The sequence below is a fragment of the Betta splendens genome, chromosome 9, assembly GCF_900634795.4.
Source record: "Betta splendens chromosome 9, fBetSpl5.4, whole genome shotgun sequence".
In the NCBI taxonomy this organism is placed as follows: Eukaryota; Metazoa; Chordata; class Actinopteri; order Anabantiformes; family Osphronemidae; genus Betta; species Betta splendens.
Window position 1 is genome coordinate 8,055,435 of NC_040889.2, and position 15,641 is coordinate 8,071,075.

Consider the following 15,641-nt stretch of genomic DNA (forward strand, 5'->3'; position numbering starts at 1 on the left):
TACATTATACCATATAGAGTACTAGCATAGTGTATTTGGTAGAGTGCCCTCAAATTATTTAATACATCAATCTGTACCTGGTCTGCTAAGCTCAGCTAAACCTGCGTTTCACACAGGAGCACTTAATCTTTCCAGTCTCCCTCTAGTGCCCAAGGCTGCCGAGGCTTATAGATTAGGAAAGCCTGTCTGAGGAGAAGCAGACACAACAAAAGGCCAGTGTACGCTTTTGTAAGCAATAACGTTTGTGGTGTAAAAGCTTAATCATCGCCATGTCAGGGGGAAATAAAAATGGCAGCGGCGCAGGAACAATTTTCAGAGTTTAGCACAGTACGACTTGTGCTTTTCCGGGGAGACAAACGGAGACACAACAGACGCCGCTCAGATGAATCACTGTCGTTTCTATGAAAGGAAACCGAGGACCTTCGTGCTGTGGCGCTACGCTCGTCACTTCCCACTGTGCGCGCATTAGCACTTCACTCCTAAAGCTGCAGATAAATCAGATTACATGTGTTCATAATGCAAATTATGCGGGGCTTTTCATTCTTTCCCAAATCTTCTTATGACATAAAACCCTCCAGGAGAAAACATGTTAGTGCTTGTTAAACTATACCCTTTGTTTTTATGACACAGATAACTGACTCAATAGGTGGAACTATAGAGCCCAGGGTCAGTGATGCTCCTGGAAAAATGTATGCATGATGATAAAAGCAGGACTGCTTGATTATATTCTCTTTAATGAAGCCTCGGCTTCCATATTCTGGACTCTGTGTCATCTCCTTGTGTTGGCGTCGTTCTTTACAGCGAAGGACAAGGGAGAGAAGAAACTGTTCGGCTACTCCTTTGTTCCGCTCATGCAGGAGGATGGTAGGACTCTTCCAGATGGCACTCATGAGCTCATTATTCACAAGGTAAGGCCTGCGCGTCGTCAAAGCCAGAGTGGCGTCTGAAAACACACTCATTTATTCTCCCGAGCGAACCCACGCACACAGGTGTCACCAAGTCCACTTCCACCCCAACGGATCCAGCGTCCTGCTGTATATGCTAATATGAATCATGCATGCAGTCGTCGCGTTGTCAGTCCGTTGCTACGGGAGGACGAGCGGCTCCCATCACTCCGTTAGACGCAGGCTGACAAGCTAATGAGTAACGTTTACTTGCGTAACGTCGTCAAGCTGTGAGGTTGTTTTCACCCGTGGGTGAGCAATAAAGCGCGTGTGCGTCTACACAAAGATGTTGCAGTCTTGCCTTTGTGTTTAGTTGACTTTTATGTCTATTTTCTGCATTTTGCGGATGTTAAAACAGACCTGAGAGTCATCTTTTTACACATTTTGGGTTTGGCTACATGAAAGGACTAAGGCAAATAAAATGGCCTGCGTGCACAGTTAAAAGCTCCTGGAAAGACCATCTTGGGTATAATTCAGAATAATTGTAGACTGCATGCTTTTTCAAAGGGTGTGTGCATAATCTTTGCAGGGGACAAGGAGCAAGGAGTGCATTCATACATTTTATTGTGACCAGAGGTCTGATTATTTACTCTACTGTCAGCAGTTTGAGTTTGTTCCCGCGTCTTTAAAACAACTCCTGCTTTGCCTAAGTTTAAGAGGCCAGCTCTTGTAGCCTGGTGTGTTCCCACTGTGGAGAGGCCAGATGGAAGTTGCTAAAAAGCTCAATGAAGCTGGCATGGCCTAGTTTCTCCTCCGGCCCGAAATAGACGCAGAAGAATCAGACCAAACTGTGCGGTGGCTCTGGCACTGGCGCGGCCTCGGCCGTGCATTAAGGCTGCACGTTCAATACCTAAAATAACAGGTCCTCGTCACCGGCCTCCTGCACGGCCTGTCGCCGTTCCAGCTCGCTAAATGTGGGCCTTTCTTTCCAGTGCGAGGAGAACACCAGCTTGGCCGACTCGTCGCGCTACCTGAAGCTGCCGTTTTCCAAGGCCAACCTCCCGTCCAACAACCAGACGCTGAAAGGCATCAAGGAGTCGTTCTGGATCACCAGCTTCCTCTGCTCCACCAAGCTCACACAAAACGGTACGCCACATGTCTACGGGGGCGGCGACCTTTAAAATTAGCTGCACTTTGCATCTGCTCAATTATGGGCGAGGGTTTAATAGAGAGTGGAAGACAAACTTATATGAGTCGCGCCGTTAAAAATAGCCATTAACACGTCAGTGAGACTAACAAAATGATAAAAAGCCATATGCTGAGGGAAAAACTGTGAAGCAGCTCCAGGTTCTGTCCAAGTGGGAATGTGGTATTTCCATCTAGGCAGGCGAGTGTGCGAGTGAACCTGTGAATTTTGCAGAAGGAGAGGAATAGCTTCCAGTCGGCTGCCGCAGAATCGGGAACTTATCGAATTCTAGCATTAGCCAGCGACCAGCCCAAATGGAAATGCGGCGACCCGACTCCGTTGCTGTTGCATCCCAGACTTTACCAGGCTCATGTTCCGACATCTCCCTAATAGAAAAGCTGTGAATGATGAATCCGTTTTATCTGCTTAAGCAGCTGGTACAATAAAGGCTGCTCATTTCCTAAATGCATTTGATTCTGCGAGGGAATCTATTCTAAAAGCACGGCCACACTTCCAGCTACAAACATTACACGTATATTTGTCAGATTGGAACAAAAAGAAGCACGACACGCACAAACTCAAATTCACACGTAAAGTTTTTTGGGGAAAAAAAGCGACACGCTTCTGGTTGATCGGAATCCGAAGAGACAGCTAAAAGACTTTCTTGTGGAGGCTTATGTTTTATTCATGCGTGCGTCTGGGGACTCTGGCTCAGGAAAATGACTTTTTATCTCCTTTATCCCGCCGCACTTGAAAATGTCATCATTTGTTTGGATTGAGCTGAGGGTTTGGGGCGATAATTGAAGGGTGCGGCGACGCTGTGTGATCTGAGGTGCATATTGCTCTTCTCATCTCGCGTTACCTTACAAACAAACAGGCGACCTGTCTCTCTGCACGTGTTTACCGTGCTGTCTCCCCAGGTGACATGCTGGACCTGTTGAAGTGGCGCGCCCATCCCGAAAGAATCAACGACAGCCTCTCCAAGCTGAAGGAGATCGACGGCTCGGAGATCGTCAAAGTAGGCGCCACATTGATTGTTTTCTGGTTAGATTTCAGTTCAGGTGCTTTGAGTGTTGAGACTGTGGTTTGTATGAACTCACAGTTGCTTTCCCCCTTCCTAGTTCCTGCAGGACACTCTGGACACTCTCTTTGGCATCCTGGATGAGAGCTCTCAGAGATACGGGCTGAAGGTGTTCGATTCGCTGGTGAGATCTTTTCCCTTCCCACTTGTCTCGTCTCCCGCTGGGTCCAACGCCGCAAACACAACTGTACACGAAGCAGCTGTCGATGATGGATCCGTGCGCGTGATGCCTCAGAGCTCGGCGGACCAATCTCACTGTGGTCACGCTGCAGCGCGCCCGTGCAGCCGCTGATTGATCTGCATCAGTCTCACACTGACACCCCAACACATCTCTCCTCTCGGTGATGAAATGGCCGAGCAAGCTGGAGCGGCGTCGCGTTTCCCTCGCGCGGTTTTCAGATCAATCCAGCGAGTGGACCGGTCTTGTCATGTCTTGTAAACACATGTACCACATTTTATATTTTATGTCCAAAATAGAGTAAGCTGTCTTTGTCTGGCTGTAGCTGCATTATCTCCCTCCTCCACTTGTTTCCAGGTCCACATCATCAACCTCCTGCAGGACAGCAAGTTCCAGCATTTCAAGCCAGTCATGGACACGTATATCGAGAGCCACTTTGCTGGAGCCCTTTCCTACAGGTATGCAACGTTCCAGCCTGTCGCTCGTAGGTACAGCAGCACCGTGGACACGCAGTATCTCAGCAAATAGTGTAATTGTATTTAGGTACCACACGGAGAGGCAGGATGTGAGCCTAAGCAAGGTCAGTGCTGAGAGGGAGCCCGACTGGCTGAGTGCAGTGATTCACATGTGACCAACATGGCTACGGTGCCCCCTGGCTGCTAAAACCGGAATTACTGGAATCGTTAGCCCCCCCCACCCCCCGCATCGTATCCATACATACACTGTAGACACAAGCTGCTGTTCTCACCAGCTGTCTTCCTCACACTCTCTGTACCTGCTAAGACGCTGTGCTGCTGCACCGATGTGCAAATTTAATTTAACCTCTCTAAGTGCCACATGTTAATTAACACTCAAACCGCCGCTCATGGCTTCTTGGAGTTATTAATAGGGATCATAGATGTCACATAGTGCTGATTAGAATTAGGAAAAGCTCTCATTTATAAATCACTTCCTGACTTCTGTGTTATTTGCCAATATTCTCTTGTGACTTCACCTCTGCAGCAGGAATTTTATATTTCAATATTTGTCATTTTAAGATCATTATGCCCTAGAATTGATGAAACGTTATTTTCTTTCTTTCTTATTTTGCCAGTCCCAGCAGTAGAGACTGTGCTTGAATGATACGTGTGTGTGTTCATTCTCTAGGGACCTGATCAAGGTACTAAAATGGTATGTGGACCGCATCGTGGATGCAGAGCATCAGGATCATATCCAGCAGGTTCTCAAGGTGAGAGTTGTGGACGCTGAAAGCTCACAGACCCATGTTACTTTCCTTGTTCCTATTTTACTTCAGCACTCAATAACACATACGAATACAACATCAGCTCAGATGCACCTACTGCACCAATTAAAACTCCTGCTTATTTATCTCCCCATTGACGCTGAATACATCGCACCACCATTCATTAATTCCTCTCTGTCTGTTGCTCCACATGCAAATTTAATCAGCAGACATGCAGCGGCGTTGGGAATCACATCATATTCCTCTAATCACTTGTGAAAGGCACAGTTTTCTTACTCCGTTTTCATTCGTTGCACCAGTAAATGTTTCCTTATTGGTTCAGTGATAACCACAGATGTGTTTGCAGGGCTTCTTACTGTACATCATTTCTTTCCCTGTGCAATCTCTCATGAAGGAGGCACTAAAGTTAAACAGAGGACTCTTCTTTCTCCCGTCCAGGCCAGCGAGTACATCTTCAAGTACATTATCCAGTCTCGCCGGCTCTTCTCGTTGGCCACAGGAGGCCAGAACGAGGAGGAGTTCAGAGTCTGCATCCATGAGCTCTTCATGTCCATCCGCTTCTTCCTGTCACAGGAAAACAAAGGCACGACTCCCGTCGCACAGACCCAGGTGTGTGTGTTTGTATTGAGACGTCTGTGACCTGCCTGAACATGTTTCAGTTCCTTTTGGTGCATTTCAGTGCATCTGTGAATGTGCAGATGGCTTCCTGCTGGCACATGTGCACTGCATTGCGTTTCCTTTCTGGAGGACTCCTGTTAATGCAGTTGTGATAGGTGAGAAATTGGCTGTAATTGAATTTCACGCTGCCAGAGGGACTGAAGTCGCATTAGGAATTTCCGTGGCAGCTTTTCCTTTTCCAGTGGGAGGCCTGCACAGTGGGGCAGCTGCCTTCGCTGATTTCAAACAAAACCAAAACAAACAGGCTAAAGGCGCTAAAGATAATCACAATTACACGCCAGAAAAAGCTGCTTGTGTGGTTTTTATGCGTCTGATTTTGCGCACACGACATACTGCTGTTACTGCCTTCTTGGAGCACTGCACTAATGTTTGTTGAGTCACTTACAGCCGTGCACACTTCAAATCTGAAGACGCTTGCTACGATCAAGTCCCAATCACAATTCTACTATTTCATCACCACCTGTAGATATGTATGGATATATACAGTACATTTATCAGCTTTGCCCTTCTCTGCCTAGGCCGTGTTCCTGCGGACGTTTCCGGCTGTGTACGGTGAGCTGTTGAAGATCTTCACAGTGCGGGAGGTGGCGGGCTTTGTCAGGGAGACGCTGGGCAGTCTGCCCACCACGGTCAATGCAGAGTGCCCCCTGGAGGCCGTGAAGCTGCAGTGCATCGGCAAGACTGTGGAAAGCCAGCTTTACATAAACCCAGGTAGGACGTGGGAACTAAGGTCTATGCACACTGAATATGCACACTGAATTTTCTAATTTGTCTATCGAAGTTCATCTAGTTAGATTTGAATAAAGATGATCACAGATTGCTAGTCTAAGTAAAACCAGAAGAATGCAGCAAATGAATGTTCTTGTTCTTCTGCGCAGATTCTCGATGCATCCTGTTGCCGGTGGTGCTCAGAGTCCTCCAAGCCCACATGCAGGAGCAGAGGGACTTGGTCATGTGTGCCAGCATCCTCACCAGCATGCTGTCCCTCATCAAAAAGGAGGAAAACGGCACAGTGGTTCGTTTTACAGTCAGAATAATGTTGACCTGTACTTTTTGACCTTTTTCTACCCCTTTTGCTCAATTCCAGCTAAAGCCTAGCAGCCACAAACGAGCTTAGCAGATAAAAGTATGTTTTGCCTATCAGAGTATCTAAAGCTAAAGCTAATTATGTTACATAATCCAACAACAGTGTGAAAACTACAACTTGTACTTCCACGCTGGGCTAGGCCAGCGTGGAAGTACAAGCGTAATGGCCAGGCCATTACTTGGCTGCGGCAGCCACTTCTTGGATTCTTGTGTTCTGTGTTACCGTGAGGCTGTTCGGCAACCAGAGGGGACTCGTGGTTAATTAGCGAGAAGTGGAGGTGCCGCTGCTTTTGCAGTGGATAGAACTTGTTCCCTCTGGCCAAAGCGAGGCGAGGTCTGTCCCTGGGGTTTCATTCCAGCTTCTTTCAGTAATGTTCACACATACAGTGTAAAAGTGGCAATCTTGTTCCTACTTGAGTGGGTCCTGTGTGGTTACACTGTATAGTGCATAAATAACTAGTACAACTAGAAAATAACATCAAAGAAATGTAAAGCTGGTGGAATTAGTCATTGCCAATAGGTTGCAAAAGCAGATTGCTTTGTTGTGTGTATGTAGTCAATTAGTTTTGGTAACAGGGACATTGGCAGCCATGCAGCCCAGTAATGAGTCCCATCAATTTAGCACTGGGCAATATGTAAGTGACACTTTGAGCTGTGTGTGTAGTCGCTTGGTTTGCCTGGCTTTGCTAGAAGAGGGGTAAAGACACACACACACACACACACACACACACACACACACACACACACACACACACACACACACACACACAGACTGGCATTGCATCTAAAGGGAAGTGACAACAGTGGCAGCCGATGTGCCAGTCTGAGGCTCCTTCTCATTATCACTCTGTCCAAGACCTGTCTGTCTTGTCAGGGATGGAGGCCACAGGGAGACGCACACACACATTCACACCAGTTTATCTTTCACCCTCCTTGCCTTGCTTTAATCTCTGCTCTGTCTATTTTGCTTTTGTCTCTTGCTTGCCATTCTGCTGTAAACTTTCATTTTTAAATGGCCTTAGCCTTGAAACATACTATTAATACCTATACGTACTTTAAGACTCATTAAAACTGCAGTAAAAGTAAAATTACAGGGTGGGAGCTTTAGACGTTGGCTCAAAGGAAAAATGACATCAGCTGTAGATCATAGTTCAAGGCTGTGCAGAAAAAAATGATGGTAATGCAAATTAATCAGTAGCATGCGGTGAGGTTCATGGCTGGTGAGGAACAAAGTGCTTTCTCTGGAGTCAATCATTATACCTTAAAAGTGTGTATTTTTCACTATATAATTGTCAGAATGCATATTAATAATGGCCACGTTTCAAATTTTATCAACATTCCTATTTCACCTAAAGGAACATACAGCAGCAGTAAGGGAGCTGACCTGTAGCCTCCATGTATTTTTTACAATTCATACTCATTCTAAAGTATAGAGAGGTGTAAAAAGTTTTATGTTGTTTTAATACTTTTAATCCTGCTTTGATCAGTTTTACAGGTTTGCTCTTCCTTTAGTTTAGAATACTACACTCAAGGTTCAAATTTACTTCTCAAGGACTTGAATTGTTTTACTTAGTGTCATTCAGTAAGTCTTTTTAGAATAGTGAAACCCATTTGTGGGGACACCCTGCATTTAAGGGTGGTAGCAGCGCCCCCTTCTGGATGAGGCACAGACCTGTCCAGCCTCCCCTCATGAGTTTTCTCTTTCGGTTTTAGCAAGATCAGAAAAAGGAGCCATGTCACAAAAACACTGATGAACACATTAGTCAGGTTGTACAAAGTCATGGTGTAAAATGAACCCATCTGAAGGCTGCAAAGATTATACTGAAGATAAAATGTGAAACAGAAAGGGACTACGCCTTGTATCAGCCCATTTACTGACAGTTTCAGCATCGGGGATGAAGCTCCCTTTGCTGATGCCTCACTTCCGGTTTCTCGTCATATTTTCAGAAAATGCGCAAATTTAGCAGTTTTTACTCAGGAAAATCTTGTCACGTTATGGCATTGTCATGCGAGGTGGCCACCCTGACCGCACATCACTGAAATTAAACTTTGAGACAGGCAGCTTTAACTGGAATCCAAAGTAACAACCTGACATTTTACTGGATTTAGTGAAATGTATTTCACGACTGTGTGTGCTTTTTTTTCTCCTTTGTGCAGGAGCCTGTCGTCTCTGAGGAGGTGGAGTTAATTGTTGAAAGCCTTCTGGGAGTTTTACTTCGGACCATCCTGGAAATTAGTAATCGGCCCCAGTCTACTGGATCCGCCATGAGACTACAGTTTCAGGATGTCACTGTATGTGTGGTTCGCTGCGTGCACTACAGTGTGTGTGTGTGTGTGTGTGTGTGTGTGTGTGTGTGTGTGTGTGTGTGTGTGTGTGTGTGTGTGTGTGTGTGTGTGTGTTTTCTATTGTAAATTGTTTTGGGATTTAACAAAATGTGCAGGAGTAATTATAGATTCTTAAATTGAGTTGCTGTGCCGTGGTGACTATAATTCCACCAACATTATTAACATTAATTGCAATAATTAAGATTTATAGCACAGCATAGAAGCAGACCGATGATGGGGATAATGATGAGACTGTCATCAGTAAACTCATCATTGTGTCGTAGAGGCTTAAGGAGAGGTGGAGGGCTGCTCTACTAATGTTGCTACATTATTATTTCTACCACCTGCTGTAATCTTGTGCTTCACAATCCTTTTGCTCTGTTTTTTCTTAACCAAAATATTCAACAGACCTTGACATAACTTTTCACAACTCCCTTGGTGGTTAGTCTCTAAGTAAGACGTTTGATGGTTGGATGACGGCGTTAATATTACCTCTGTGCGTGTGTTGTCCCTCCAGGGAGAGTTTGTGGCTTGTTTGTTGGCGCTGCTGCGACAGATGACTGACAAACATTATCAGAAGCTGCTACAGGCATTTAGCAGCAAAGACGACCTGAGGGTAAAACCACCATGATCCCCCCTCTCTCTCTCTCTCTCTCTCTCTCTCTCTGTGTTGTGGTAGCATCTTTTTCGTTCTATTTCTTTTATATATATCTAAAATGGCAGATTATACAGCAATATATTTTGACTCTCGCTTACGCTAAAGCATGTAAATCCAGTGGTGTAATTCATTGAACTTGATCCAGCGTTATGTTGAAAGTAAATTCACATATGCGTTAAGTTAAATAGAGGCAGGACACTTATAGATAATCAAAAAGCACAAGAACAAAGAGAGAAGGTTCACTCAAGTGAGAAGTAATATTGCATCCCTGAATGCTAGTGTTCACTTGAGAGCTCTTATTGAAGGAGAGCAATTTTCGTGCCTTAATTCTAGTATTTTTTATCAAAAGTACCCAAGCTAAGCGATCTGGAATGGATGGAGGAGGCTCTGGTCTCTACAGAAACGCATTAATGGTGCCATAGAGATAATAGATGATGCCTGTGATGATGCGTAGAGCTCTTTATATTCTCATTCTACCTCTTACATTACTTCAATATTGCAGCATTGCTGTTTGGTTGATGGCACATTTTACTTAATAACAATATGGGTTTTTTGCTTTAGCGCTACAGAGGGACTTCATTGGGTGTTTTATTAGCATTAATATAAGACATGTATCACAGTTTTCTTCAAATAGCCATACAATTACATGAATACATAATGAATATGTGATTATTAGGGAAATAGGAAACATAGAGTTTAGGTTATTTCAGCACCATGTAGAGAGACGATAAGAGTTGCTACTGCTGCCCAAACATGACGAGGCTTCACCAAGGTACAGTAACATGGTGCACCTTGCCTGCTCTGTTTGTTCCAGGACTTCCTTCTTCAGATCTTCACCGTCTTCAGGATCTTAATTCGACCAGAAATGTTTCCTAAAGACTGGACCGTCATGCGGTTGGTCACCAACAAGTAAGAACAAATGCGTGTGAAAGGACTCAAATACTACAGTGGCCTAGTACGTGCCTCACACTTTCTTCTCTCTTCCTATTGTTCTAGCGTCATCATCACCACTGTCCTTTACCTTTCTGATGCTCTAAGGAAAAACTTCCTTAATGACAAGTTTGACTACAAGGTAGGAGAATGTGGACACAGCATGAGTCAGTGCGAGTATGGTGCCACAACAAAAGCCTTCAGAGAGGGTCATTAAACAGTCATTAAGCAGAGCTAATACCATCAGTTAAAAGCTTGGGGCACACAATAAAAATGAAAGTGAACAGATTCATCCGTCCTTTATTTAGCTCTTACCCTGTTAAGGATTCAGCTGAAGATTTGTACATTCTTCTCTCCCGAGTCATTCTAGATTTGCTATTCTGACTTTTGCTGCATTTGCAAAACAAAAGCATAGTTGTTTTTTTAGAGTACGTAAGTCAAATCAATCAGAGAATTGTGTTTCTCTGGAGTCAGTACTAAGGCTGTACACGTTGCTGTCTCCTTTAGGTGTGGGATTCGTATTTCTATCTGTCCGTCATATTTATCAACCAGCCTTGTCTGCAACTGGAGTCGTTTTCTCCCTCCAAGAGGAAGAAGATACTGGAAAAGTAGGTTCTTTGCTGCCCACTCTCTAAATGAGCCAACAAGCTCGTAACCATGACTGTTTACCCTGCAGGTACGGTGACATGCGGGTGATGATGGGCTGTGAGATCTTCAGCATGTGGCAGAACTTAGGTGAGATGGACACATTCATCATCAACACAGGTTTCATAAATTGTTTAAGTTCAAATTTTTAGATGCAGTCAATCCTTTTAAAGGAGACTTTTGCTGATAACTGAATTATTCAGAGTGCTACATATAGTCCTGCATAAAGGACACAGTAGTAGGTATCTCCACATAACAACATGAATGGAAGTACTGCATTTTTGAAGTGTGGGTGAAGACCTCTCCAGGAGCAGTGAAAGTAAATCAACTGCTAATTTATTTGTACTAGAGCTGATAAGAGCACAAAAAGGTCTCCAGGCCTTAACTGTCTCCATGGCAACCAGGCGGATGCCTCAGCTTTTTGAGGATGCTTTTAATGTGAATTTAATTGTGCTGCTGCACAATTTAAACTGCATTTGAAGTCACTTTATTTTTGTTCTAGTTTTATTTGATGTCTGTGTAATTGGCAGTGTCTTTCAAAATAAAGAGGATAAGTATAGGCAATGTGATTATATATATTAAAGTATAATAACAAAACAGGACCCAAGGCTGTGTAGTTTAAGTGCGATACGTTTAAACCAAATTTCACAGCACATTTTATCATGGATAAAAGGGAAAGATTGCTTTGCAGAGTGGGCCAAATTGCCTCTGACATGGAAAACCCGCTGTGTTCAGGGCTAAAGTGAGAGCCCAACCTTTGTGTTGACCTCTGTTTCCCTTCCAGGGGAACACAAGTTGAACTTCATTCCAGCCATGATTGGTCCTTTTCTGGAGGTGACGCTAGTGCCACAACCTGATCTGAGGAATGTCATGATCCCCATCTTCCACGACATGATGGACTGGGAGCAAAGACGCAGCGGCAATTTCAAACAGGTACGCGGCTCGTATTTAGTCACAAAACGTTTGAAGGCCTATTTAATCAGAGGTAGAAATTAAGAAGTATGATTCAGCTTTTACTGCAGTGAGCGAAATCAGGGAAAGCGTTTAGAGGCTTGAAACTATACCAACAGCAAGCTAATAGGACACTTGTTCCTCAAATTGTATCTAACTGAATGGATCTGGCAGATTTTTGAGATGTATTTGTTTGTTCCATAGGTGGAGGCCAGGCTGATTGACAAGCTGGACAGCCTGATGTCTGAGGGCAAAGGAGATGAAACGTACAGGGAGCTCTTCAACAGCATGTGAGTGAACCAGGAAACACAGTAGCTCAAGTCAGGTGCACACACTGGATTTTAACTAAAGACCAAGTCAACTCTCTGGTATCTTCAAAGCACTGCGTTAAAGCCGAAGGACACACAACACACACACATTCCGCTTCACCCACAGGCAAATAGCTTTATGCAAATGTCCACATGTGTCTTTTTATCAATAATAGGAGGTAAGTTATTCATATTCAGGTTCACCTTCATCTCGACTCACACCTCCCGTACAGCCAGTCCCTCCACTCTGTCCTTGTGTTCCCAGATTTGTGCTGTTGCATGTTTAGTTTATGTGCTATCGCCAGCGTGTGTGTGTGTGTGTGTGTGTGTGTGTATGTTGGCTTCTTTTGTGGTTCTGTTGACGTCCCTCTCCACTATTGTAAAATTAAACTCCTACATTCCAAATTAGAGACTAAAAAAACAGTTTTATTGAATTAAGTCATATTCTGATTCACACGCAGTATATGTCTCATATAACAGATGTGAATCACAGTTTGGTCGTGAAGTATTTTGTCCTTCATAGTCAATCATTCTCCTTCTCACCATTGTTTATGTAAAACATGAAAGCAGATCTAATGTGTAATATCACTGCATATTAAAACTATACCATCTATTGTCATTAGTCTGGATTGTGCCATATGCTATAAGAAAACATTTGCAATCCTTGTGACACATTCAATATCTACCTTAGCATAAATGCAGATTAGAAGTTGCTTTTAATGCTTTTCAGTTTTACTCTTACTTTAGTTTGCTTTCTTTATTAATTTGTTGTTATAATATGGTTCTTAATTTATTTTCCTCCTACTAACTCCACTAACCCCTGAACTGACCTGTGTGAGTGTGTGCTGGTATTAATCGTATTAATATTAATTTATTCCGCCTATGCTTCCCGCCTGGAGTAGAATTCCTCTGTTTGGTCCGTACCCTAGGTAAGACGCCTTCCTCTTTGTTCTCTCAGTGTCGTCTGTGTGAGGGGGGACGGGGGAACGATGATGTCAGCCACGAGTCATCCGGCTGGGATGTTTGTCACTTGAAATTAGCAGTTAATTGTAAAAGCAAATGAGGTGGCAACAGTGCAGAGCGACTGTTGTGAATAATTTTTGCCTCAGGCAGGTCAGCAAGCATAGGTGAGGCCGGTGTGACTGGGATTAATTTCCTCCTTGCTTCGCTTCCTTTTCTTTGGTTTTAATTCCCCCCCCCCCCCCCCCCCATCTCCATTCGCCCTCTTTTACCTCTTGTCTCTTTTGGTCTTTACATCTCTCTGTCTTGTTCTGTCTCTCTTCATTTGCCCTCCAGCCTGCTGAAGAAAATTGAGCGAGAGACCTGGAGGGAGAGTGGGATCTCGCTGATCGCTACCGTCACTCGCCTAATGGAGAGATTGCTGGACTATAGGTGAGAGAGTGCAGCCATAGGCTTGCTGTGGATGTAATAGCACACATTTACACATGCTGTACCCTTTTTAATGACATCATATCGCCGCCTTGTGCTTCTGTCATCTATCAAAGGGACTGCATGAAGCTGGGGGAAGTGGATGGGAAAAAGATTGGCTGTACTGTCAGTTTACTGGTGAGTTGCTGCAGCTTCTTTTCTTAAACTAGGCCTTGATTTATTGACTTGGTCTATCATAATGAGCAGCGTTAAGTTGACTTTTTATATCTTTGAGTCTGAGCTGAGATATAACTACATATTTTATGTTTTCCAATATAAAGCTCATAAAAATCTTTCCACTCGCTCCCTATTTGCAGCTTACAATAAAGCCATTACACTTCACGATTACTGCTTCTGCACAAGACATGTGTACAACATACAACAATTTTGTAATTTGCGCACCTTATTTTCAATGAGTATGATAAAAAAATGTTATGAAGCACTGTAATTGTCGAAGTAAAGCTGTTATATTTGTCATTATTGCATTTTAAATCTTTTCAAATCTCTCCTTACTGTATGTGCTGGCATAGAAACAGTTTTGATCCTTTGACTAGAGTTAAACCATTTTGTATTGCCGACATTGAAATGTGTGTCTGCCTGCTTGCTGTGCTGAAGGTTTCTCTTATTTAAGACCAGTGTTGTTCATCAGCTGCTGATCTCCTGAACATTACGCCGTTACAAAAGTCTTTGTCTCTCTGTCTCAATTGTTGTTGGCTCCTTTCAGAACTTCTACAAAACCGAGTTAAACAAAGAGGAGATGTACATCCGCTACATTCACAAGCTCTACGACCTGCACTTAAAAGCCCAGAACTATACAGGTACTGTGATGTCCTACTGTATGAACCCCTCCTCCTAACGTGGAGGTTATTTGAGTGTGTGCGGGTAATCCTTCAATTGTGTTGTCGACTCTGCTCCTGTGTGATGAATTATTGCAATAGCCTGTCACCCTCAAAGCCATTTGATGTTTTTACCCTCACAGCCCTTTACGCCTGACACAGATTCATGTTTTCCTAGTGGTGTGTAATAACTCGGCTGTGTGTGTGTGTGTGTGTGTCACAGAGGCCTCATACACGCTGCTGCTGTACGACGAGTTACTGGAATGGTCCGACAGGCCTCTCAGAGAGTTCCTCAACTACCCCATGCAGAGCGAGTGGCAGCGGAAGGAGTACCTGCACCTCACCATCGTCCAGAACTTTGACAGGGGCAAGGTGAACTTGAACCTCTTCTGCTGTTCGTTGCCGGTTGTACAGAATCAAGGCTGTGCTCCCTCTCATTCCTCCTCAGATGTATTTCTTATCCTAGCTCTCTGAACATCAGAAAACAACCCTGGTGTCCGTGATAAAATAATGCTGCCCTACACCGCCGTTAAAACTGCTCCCCTCGTTATTCATAGTGCAATTTACCTTCACATTCACGAGCTCTGCCATCTGGCAGCACGGCCGCGCGGGGATTAGTAGGCAGCAGGAAAAGTAAGCTTTCCATTTAATTAGCAAGATGGTTGGGTGGGTCCTGCTAGCACCTGCATCAAGAACTTCAGTCTGACTCTTTAGATTGTTAACTCACCAGCGCCATCCAGTGGAAATAGCATAGGATAACAGGACCACTGCAGAGAAAGCTTCCATTTCTATTTAAATGAGCGTGTGTTTATTGTTTTTGATACGAGGACATGGTCAGAATGAAGCTGCATGTGTTTTATGTGTGTAGTGTTGGGAGAATGGCATCATCCTGTGCAGAGAACTGGCTGATCAGTATGAGTCCTACTATGACTACAGGAACTTGAGCAAGATGAGGGTGAGTTAATCTTGTGGGGTCTTTCCAGAAACTGAAACTGTTTATGCGTAAGCTATATATTCATGTTCATTTGATTCTGGTTTTCCTTGCAAGATGATGGAAGCGTCTCTCTACGACAAGATCATGGACCAGCAAAGGCTAGAGCCTGAATTCTTCAGAGTCGGTTTCTATGGAAAAAAGTTTCCCTTCTTCTTACGGGTAATGAACCCTCCACATTCTCCCTGTGACATGATGAAGAGGTCGAGCCACACTTCTACCCTGAACTTTCT

The 15,641-nt window shown here is 44.1% G+C and overlaps 1 protein-coding gene across 6 annotated transcripts in view; it reads left to right on the forward strand.

Moving 5' to 3' along the window:
• The window catches only part of dock4b (dedicator of cytokinesis 4b), a 100,276-nt gene that overhangs the window by 67,720 nt on the left and 16,915 nt on the right, over nucleotides 1–15,641 (forward strand). For 4 of the 6 annotated variants that reach the window (XM_041072520.2, XM_029160240.3, XM_029160242.3 and 1 more), the window contains exons 18-41: nucleotides 802–908; nucleotides 1,877–2,030; nucleotides 2,991–3,088; nucleotides 3,192–3,275; nucleotides 3,687–3,787; nucleotides 4,476–4,557; nucleotides 5,011–5,181; nucleotides 5,769–5,961; nucleotides 6,129–6,265; nucleotides 8,494–8,628; nucleotides 9,179–9,277; nucleotides 10,134–10,228; nucleotides 10,316–10,391; nucleotides 10,757–10,857; nucleotides 10,926–10,984; nucleotides 11,679–11,827; nucleotides 12,050–12,135; nucleotides 13,056–13,082; nucleotides 13,450–13,545; nucleotides 13,659–13,719; nucleotides 14,306–14,399; nucleotides 14,641–14,789; nucleotides 15,286–15,372; nucleotides 15,466–15,570. In XM_041072520.2, the coding sequence (XP_040928454.1) occupies nucleotides 802–908; nucleotides 1,877–2,030; nucleotides 2,991–3,088; nucleotides 3,192–3,275; nucleotides 3,687–3,787; nucleotides 4,476–4,557; nucleotides 5,011–5,181; nucleotides 5,769–5,961; nucleotides 6,129–6,265; nucleotides 8,494–8,628; nucleotides 9,179–9,277; nucleotides 10,134–10,228; nucleotides 10,316–10,391; nucleotides 10,757–10,857; nucleotides 10,926–10,984; nucleotides 11,679–11,827; nucleotides 12,050–12,135; nucleotides 13,056–13,082; nucleotides 13,450–13,545; nucleotides 13,659–13,719; nucleotides 14,306–14,399; nucleotides 14,641–14,789; nucleotides 15,286–15,372; nucleotides 15,466–15,570 (2,546 nt within the window). The remainder of the gene's footprint in view (nucleotides 1–801; nucleotides 909–1,876; nucleotides 2,031–2,990; nucleotides 3,089–3,191; nucleotides 3,276–3,686; nucleotides 3,788–4,475; nucleotides 4,558–5,010; nucleotides 5,182–5,768; nucleotides 5,962–6,128; nucleotides 6,266–8,493; nucleotides 8,629–9,178; nucleotides 9,278–10,133; nucleotides 10,229–10,315; nucleotides 10,392–10,756; nucleotides 10,858–10,925; nucleotides 10,985–11,678; nucleotides 11,828–12,049; nucleotides 12,136–13,055; nucleotides 13,083–13,449; nucleotides 13,546–13,658; nucleotides 13,720–14,305; nucleotides 14,400–14,640; nucleotides 14,790–15,285; nucleotides 15,373–15,465; nucleotides 15,571–15,641) is intronic. The other 2 variants (XM_041072522.2, XM_029160241.3) reach the window with 1 other exon arrangement.